The following is a 7,590-nucleotide window of genomic DNA, read 5'->3' on the forward strand; positions in this document are numbered from 1 at the left end:
CAAGTGAAGTTTCCCAGCCTTGGCATGGGGATTGCTGTCAAATTAATTATTTGAGGATTGGGAAAATCCCCAATTGTCTGGAAGCTACCCAGTCTGATAGCCGTTGCATCTGGATGAGCTGGAGCCGCCAGCGTGACCACCGTTGATCCTGCCGCCAGATGCCATTGGTGTGGGTGCTTGAGAGACGTAGCATCAAGGCCTTTTTCCATTGTATGGGATGTCGCAGTCTGAATTTCTGTAAGTAGGCAACCCTTTGGCAACGAGTTGTATGAAGCCATCTGATTGGTTCGTTAGCGTAACGCAATCTTTGCTTTATCTGCCTTTCAGCCAGTCGCAATTGGATGAGTTGCCGTGTCCTGCAAGTAGTCCTAGTCTTAGGCCCTCGCTGTGGTACAAGTACATAGAGGTTGGCTGCCATCATGAACAGTGTAGCAAGTGTGCACATGGTGTTGCACACTGCTTCTTGATCCGCACTGGTGGCCACGTCCCGCTGCGTCTGTGGATTTGGATGCGAGCTTGGTGTCTCTGGACTGGGAGGAATGAGAGCTCCTGGCCTTGTAGTGGTAGCGAGAGTTGAGCACAGCTGTATATGAGACGGGCTGTTTCGTCTATCCTGGAGGTAGTTGGGCTGCACCACTGTTTGACTTAGCAGTTCTTGTATGTCAAATACAAGGTAGTCTCTGAGACTGGGTGGTCGTGGGAGCGGACGTGGCTGCCCATGAGAAGGTAGCTGGCCCTGCTGTGACCGCTGCTGCTGTGCTAGGCGACCCAGAGGTAGGTGCTTCCGAAGCATTTCAGCGTATCTTCTTCTGACACCTAGGTGACGTTGTGGGAGTCTTGCTTTAAGGGCAATATTTTTGGCTTCATCGTTGCTGTGGTTGCTGAGCCGAGCCCAGTACCTGGAGCAAGCATCCTGATACATTTTTTCCACCGGCACGACCTTCAGATCAGTGTGGATGCTTTGGTTTCGCACGTACCAAGGTGCTCCAGCAATGGTTCGCAATATCTTGTTTTGCGCAACTTGAATCCGTTCAAATTGGCCTTCGCATAGAAGTGATCCCCAGACCGGAAGTGCGAACTGCCATATTGGGGCTATGAGCTGCTTGTAGAGTGATACTTTGCATTTTAATGGTAGCTTGCTCCTTTCTGATATTAGCCAGTGCAGCTTTTTGGCCCTGTCTCTAACCCTGGCGACAATGGTGGTGACGTGGCTGCTCAAAAGAAGCTTTTTATCGACTTGCACTCCCAGGTATGAAATCCTTTCTTCTGTGGTGAGCCGTTGATCCAAAATTCTTGGGGAAAGAATTGGCATCTGCAAGCTTCTCCAAGTGTGCATTATGTGCTTGGTTTTGGTAATGTTGATGCTAATGCTCCACTTTTGTGTCCATGTTGTAATGGTGGCAAGGAACAGATCCAAATTGGCAATGGCATCTTCTTGCAAGTTTGCCGATGACAAGATGGCCGTGTCATCGGCATAAGTTGCCAGCATCAGTTTGCCGTGTCGTAGCGGTGCAGGTAGGGGCATGTCGGATGTGTATAGGGTGTACAGTACAGGCCCTAAAACACTACCCTGCGGAACGCCGGCGCAGATTTCTTTTAGGCTGGAATGCGTACCTCCACAGCAGTCCACAATGAATGTGCGTTCGCTTAGATAGCTATTCATAACTCGGTAGAGGACTTCCGGCAATAGCTGTTTGAGCTTGAATCGCAGTCCGTCATGCCAGACACGATCAAACGCCTCCTGTATGTCCATATAGACCGCAGAGCAGTATTTATTGTCCTCGTACGCTTCTAGTATAAACTGCGTAACTCGACCCAATTGTTGTTCAGCAGCATGCTCACGTCTGAAACCGAATTGGTGGCTCGGAATTGCATTGATGATGTTGTCCAATTGGAACATCCGGCGCAGCAGCAGTCGCTCAAAGATTTTTGAAAAGCCAGCGAGCAAGCTTATTGGCCTGTATGATCCAAGCTGATCAGAGGGCTTGCCTGGCTTTTGGATCATTGTTATTTTGGCACATTTCCACTTGCAAGGAAAGTGTCCAAAGCGTAGGATACCGTTAAAAATAAGCACTAGGTACAGTACAGCTGACTGTGGCAGTTCCTTGATCGTGCGATTATCGATTCGGTCAATCCCCGGAGACTTTTTTGTTTGCAGCATTTTGATTATAGCTTGTACTTCCCCTAGCGTGACTGGAGGGAAGCAGAGTTCACCTTGGGCCACAGGTAGCGATACTTGCATCTCGACATGGCTCTTGTCAGAGGGCAGCGTGGTGATCATTGGCCTAAACCTTTGTTCAAGGTGCTGCGCAAAGGCTTCGGCTTTTTCTTCGGTGGTCTTGCACCACTGGGAAGTCCCAGCTCCCTCAGTGTGCTTCCTCACTGGTAAATTAGGTGCGGGCTGCCTTTTGATGTTCCCCGTTAGCCGCCATAACTTTTGCATACTGTATCTATCCCTTGCATCGATAGATTCCAGCAACTCATCAAGTCTTCTCGCCTTGGCATGCTTGATTTCCCGGCTAATGTTGTTGGCTAATCTGTTGTGTGCTTGCCTAGCAGCCGGGTTGTGGTATGCCTGTATGTGGCGTTTAATCAGCCTCTTGGCCTCAATCATTTGTTGAATGCGCCTGTTGATTGTGTAGTTATATTTTGGTTGCCCTCGGTAAGGCTGGTGAGTTAGGTTTGTTGCAAATTTCGCTGCAGAGTGGATATTATTTTCCAGTATGTCTACCGCATCGTCAATATCTTCGCCACAGTGAAGCTCAGTGTTCAAATTGATGTGCATGTTTAGCCACAATTGAAATTTGGGTATGCTCGCATTTGCTGGAAGAAGATGACACTTGGGTTCGCCTTCTGCTGGCTTACTCAGTAGTTCAATCAGCAGCGGCAGGTGATCCGATCCTAAGTCATTGGATGTGCTTATTTTTAGCAGACCATACTGCACACCTTTATATACTGCGAAGTCAATGGCTGTCGGGGACTGCCGCGCATTATTTGGAAAGCGCGTTGACGAGCCAGTTGCCAGAATGTCAAGGTTTTGCTGCTGCACACTTTCAAGGAGTATATTACCCCTGCGATTTGATCTGCTGTTGCCCCACCAATAACTTCTGGCATTCCAGTCACCAGCAGCAATAAATTTAGCACCAAGCTGTCTAAATACGTAGTTGAAGTCTTGAACCAGCCAATGTTCCCGCGGGGGGCAGTATATGGCCGCAACATTAATGACTGAGCCATTTAGCAGTGTAATTGCAACTGGCGCACACTGAATTTTCTCCAGGGTTGTCGGCATGAGCGCTATGTGTTGGATTGTGCGCTTTACTAGGATGGCTGCACCTCCACGGCGGTTGTTAGATGGGTGGTTTGCCAGGTAAGTGTGGTATCCCCTTATATCAATAGTTTCTGCATCCCGTAGGTAGCTTTCAGCTATTAACATTATGTCGATTTCGTTTTGCAGCATAAATAACTCCATCTCTTCCAGTTTATTGTGTAGTCCTGCTGCATTCCAGGCTACAATTTTAAGGGCGTTGGTGTTGAGTCTGGCATATATGTTATGCCCATTTCTCTCTGAGGAGGAAGTGATGGAGTTGGCGTCGTGGCTAGACATTTTGGTTACCATTGACGCGCTCCATGGTAGACATGAGAGTGCTTACGGTAGCCATCATACTCGTCATTAGATCAACTAATCTGTCAATTTTACTTTCCAGGTTGCTGTTATTGGCAGGGGCAATTGCGCTCCTTTGTTGTTCAACCATTATGTTGATCAGCTGATCAAGTTTTCGGCTGAGGTCATCTCGCGGGTATGCAGTTCGCGGTGAGCTGCGGCTGCGGCTCCTGTGTTGCTGGCGCGCTTCTGCAGGATGTGCTATCACTTGCCGAGTTTCTCGCTCCTGATAATGCTGGTGGCGCTGAGGCGGCTGATTGTTGTGCTGCAATCTCGAATCATGTTGAGGCTGCTGTCGAGTTGTTTGGCGCTGTGCGGTCTGCTTCTGCTTTCGGGAGCGCTCATCTGGCAGGCCAGTTTTAAGGGCGGCTGCATAGCTGCTTGCAGCTTGAGGCATTGGCTGCTGGTGTTGCACTTGCTGACGGAATGGGTTGTGCTGCGGCTGCTTCTGCTGCTCAGAGGGCCGCTGTGGTTGCTGCTGTTGTGCCTGCTGGCCCTGAACAACTGGAGGCCGAAGCGGTTGCTGCTTTGGTCGTCCCTGTTGCCTACCAGAGCTAATTGGAATGGTGGGTTCTCCAAGCTGAAATAGCAATCTATTGGCTCTTTGTAGAACGGCAGGTTCCCTCTTTTTAGCATTGTTTTTGAAGAAGATGCAGCCCCTGTAACTAGCAGCATGTGGGCCCTTACAATTAGCACATTTCGCTTCTGCACTAGGCGCCTTTTCACAGAGTGTTGATGGGTGCTCTTGTCCGCACTTTACGCATCTAAATATGCGGCGACAGTAATTTTTTGTGTGTCCAATCTGTTGGCAACGGTGGCACTGCACAACATCCGTATTTCTTATTGGCTTTTCGACTTTGACTCGCTGGCCTCCCAGGACTGTTAAGTCGAAAATTTCGTTATTGTTCTTTTTAGGCTCAAGCTCAACTTGAAAGAGATCAAGAGGCTCGCCAGAGAAACGCTTCTTGATAACATTTACAAATCGAACGTTGTGTCCCTTGTCACTAAGCTTCTGCTTGATCCAGTCATTAGGAGTAGCTCGGTGAAGGTGTCTAATTACTACTCTGAAGCCACGGTTTTTTTTTTAATCTTAACCACTTGCCCGCCAGAAAGATACTGACGGTGTCTTTATTTTTAATTTAACTCATTACTTTAACATAGCAACTTATTTTAAATTTAAATGGCAACAGAAGTATTATAATTTGTGGGCAAAACATTTTGCAGCCCTGTTACAGCGTGTCGGTATTAACTTATCGGCTAAACGCGTTTTTGGTATTTTTATTTGCAACGATATTTATCGTCCTGCATTACTCATCTTTAGGAGCAGCATCAATGGCAGCGTTTCCTGAGTTTTGGCCCAGTAATCCGCCGTGGGAACCTGCGTCTTATTGAAAACAGTGGTAACTTCCTCTGTGGCGGCTATCGCGCGTCATGCATCTCACTCAGCTGGCAGGTACGCTTATGATGGATGGCCACTCGGGCAATTCAGGAAGTGAGGGGAGCCCACATGAAGCTGCTGGGCTATACCGTCGCTCATGCCAATTAGTGGTTTGGCTCAGTGGATCGTCGTGGAGCAGATCATCTTATCTGAGTATTGCATGTCAGCTGGCTTGGCAGCCGCAGCAACGCATTGGGTGGCCCGCAGTACAGGCCGGTTGCAGTTCAGGGTGCTAGGTGGAGCCCACAAGGAGCTGCTGAGCTGTTGCATATTTTGTTCGAGTGGGCGATGCCGATGCCGTCGCTCACTGCAAATTGTGTATTTAACCAGGAGGCCATCGTGGGGCGTATCATCTTCTTGGTAAGTATGTAAACAATTTTTTTATTTGTGCTTTTGCTTGCAAGACAGCGCATCATCGTTGTGGTTAGGAAGCTTCTAATGGCGTCTCTCACACGCCATGCAGTTTGACCAGGAATTGTTTGTATGGGCGATGCCGGAGCAGTCGCCCACTCCAAGTTGGGTATTCAACCAGCAGGCCGTCGTGGAGCATGTTATCTTTTGGTAAGTATGTATTTTAAAACAATTTTTGCTTTTATTTATGTGCCTTTGGTTGCAGGACAGCGCATTTTCGTCGTGATTTGGAAGCGTCCAGCGTCGTCTCTCACACGCCACGCAGCTTGGCCAGAAATTGTTTGACTGGGCGATACCGAAGCAATCGCTCACCTCAAATTGAGTACTGGGCCCAGTCGACCGTCATAGGCGCATCGTCTTTATTTGCAGGACAGCACTTAGTGTCATGGTTTGGAAACATCCGTTGGCGTCTCTCACTCGCCACGAAGCTTGCCAGTAATTGCATGTCAGTTGGCTTGGCGGTCACAGTAACGCATTCAATCGGCTCAATAGTAATGGATGGCCTGGAAGCAGGCCGGTAGCGATTCAGATTGCTAGATGGAGCCCAACAGGAGCTGCTGAGCTGTTGCCCACTTTGTTTGAGAGGGCGGTGCCGGAGCTGTCGCTCACTCCAGGTTGAGTATTTAGCCAGCAGGCCGTCGTGGAGCATGTCATCTTCTTGGTAAGTATGTGTTTTAAACAATTTTTTGCTTTTAATTATGTGCCTTTGGTTGCAGGACAGCGCATCATCTTCGTGATTTGGAAATATCTGGTGGCGTCTCTCACACGCCACGCAGCTTGTCCAGAATTTACATATCAGTCGACTTGGTAGTCACAGCAGCGTATTAAATCGGCTCCGTTGTACTTGATGGCATGCAAGCAGGCTGTTTGCGTTTCAGGATGCTGGATGAGCCCACAAAGAGCTGCTGAGCTGTTGCATATTTTGTTTGAGTGGGCGATGCCGAGGCACTCGCTCACTCCAAATTGAGAATTTGGCCCAGTTGGCCGTCGTGGGCGCATCGTGTTCTTGGTGTGTATGCATTTAAAGCTTTGTTTAAACAGTGTTTAATTTGTGCCTTTGTTTGCAGGTCAGCACTTCTGTGTCGTGGTTTGGAAACATCTATTGGCGTCTCTCAGACTCCACAATTTGTCGAGGAATTGCATGTCAGCTGACTTGGCGGCAAAGTATTAAATCGGTTCCGTTATGAGTCAGGATGTTGGATGGAGCCCACAAGGAGCAGTTGAGCTATTTCATATTTGTTTTGGTAGACGCTGCCAATGCCGTTGCTCATTCCAAACTAATTATTTGACCCAGCAGATCATCTTGGGAGCTTGCGACTTCCATGTCTTCATTTAGAACGCGTTCCAATGTTAACCGGACTCTCTGGAGGCCATGCTCCAGGAGTGTTTCGTGGCTGATGGCTGTATTTATCTGGGTGTGTTGTAGTTGCGGCTGCTGTGGTTGCGTCAGCGATTGCAGGTTTCCTGTCCCCTGAGGTGATGTCGTTAGCTGCTGTTGTGGCGTTACTGATGCCTGTTGAGTCTGCATTGGCAGAGTATGCTGTGTTTGATGATTCTGCTGCCTCTCGTCCACATAGTCTGGTAGGATTAATCGCTGGATTGTTGGGGGTTTTTTTTTTTTTTTTTTTGTAGTATGTACTGGTCTATTACTCAGTACATACGGCTGGTGGCCCAGATCCGTGTAATGGCTGGATCTGGACAAGTTTACCGCACTGCGCCGCTTAGCGGACCACGCGGAATCGGTCGTTTTCTTGGGAGGCAATTGTTGGTATTGCAGATTATGGCTAGGTATAGCTCTTGTTTTTGGCGCTTAGGTGTTGCTCAGGTTGGAGCTTGTTGCGCTGGGTGAAGCACGGATTGTTTTTATTGGTGGTTGGTCAATACGCTATTGTGGCTTTGGTGGCTAGCCTTGGAAGTGTAGAGCATATTGAGGTTGTTAGTTGTGGTTAGTGTTTGCGCCAGGTTGGTGGTTAGTTGTGGATTAGTTTTGAAGTCTGGTGGGACAGTTCAGGTTTTTGAGGTTTGTTGAGCTGTTTGGCATAGGAGTTGTGCCGGCTAGCATTGTTTTCTTGGGGTTTCA

The 7,590-nt window shown here is 48.5% G+C and overlaps 1 protein-coding gene and 1 long non-coding RNA gene across 2 annotated transcripts; both read left to right on the forward strand.

Moving 5' to 3' along the window:
• The first annotated feature begins 3,843 nt into the window (after positions 1-3,843).
• On the forward strand, positions 3,844-4,377 carry LOC115768973. The gene is made up of 2 exons (XM_030713688.1): positions 3,844-4,227; positions 4,295-4,377. The coding sequence occupies exons 1-2, from the start codon at positions 3,858-3,860 to the stop codon at positions 4,324-4,326; spliced, it is 402 nt and encodes a 133-aa protein (XP_030569548.1). The 5' UTR covers positions 3,844-3,857; the 3' UTR covers positions 4,327-4,377.
• A 1,343-nt stretch (positions 4,378-5,720) lies between these two features.
• Positions 5,721-7,101, forward strand: LOC115768971. Its single transcript, XR_004018663.1, has 4 exons — positions 5,721-6,171; positions 6,227-6,519; positions 6,578-6,754; positions 6,808-7,101. It is a non-coding gene; the product is annotated as an uncharacterized LOC115768971 (long non-coding RNA).
• Positions 7,102-7,590: the final 489 nt, after the last annotated feature.

The sequence above is a fragment of the Drosophila novamexicana genome, unplaced genomic scaffold (genome assembly GCF_003285875.2).
Source record: "Drosophila novamexicana strain 15010-1031.04,08,12 unplaced genomic scaffold, DnovRS2.1 tig00002145-arrow-arrow-pilon, whole genome shotgun sequence".
NCBI classification, from domain to species: domain Eukaryota; kingdom Metazoa; phylum Arthropoda; class Insecta; order Diptera; family Drosophilidae; genus Drosophila; species Drosophila novamexicana.

Coding starts and splice junctions, on each gene's coding strand:
- LOC115768973 (XM_030713688.1), top strand. CDS start 3,858: ATGTGCTATCACTTGCCGAGTTTCTCGCTCCTGATAATGCTGGTGGCG. Junction 4,228..4,294: donor TACCAGAGCTAATTGGAATG/GTGGGTTCTCCA, acceptor CCCTCTTTTTAG/CATTGTTTTTGAAGAAGATG.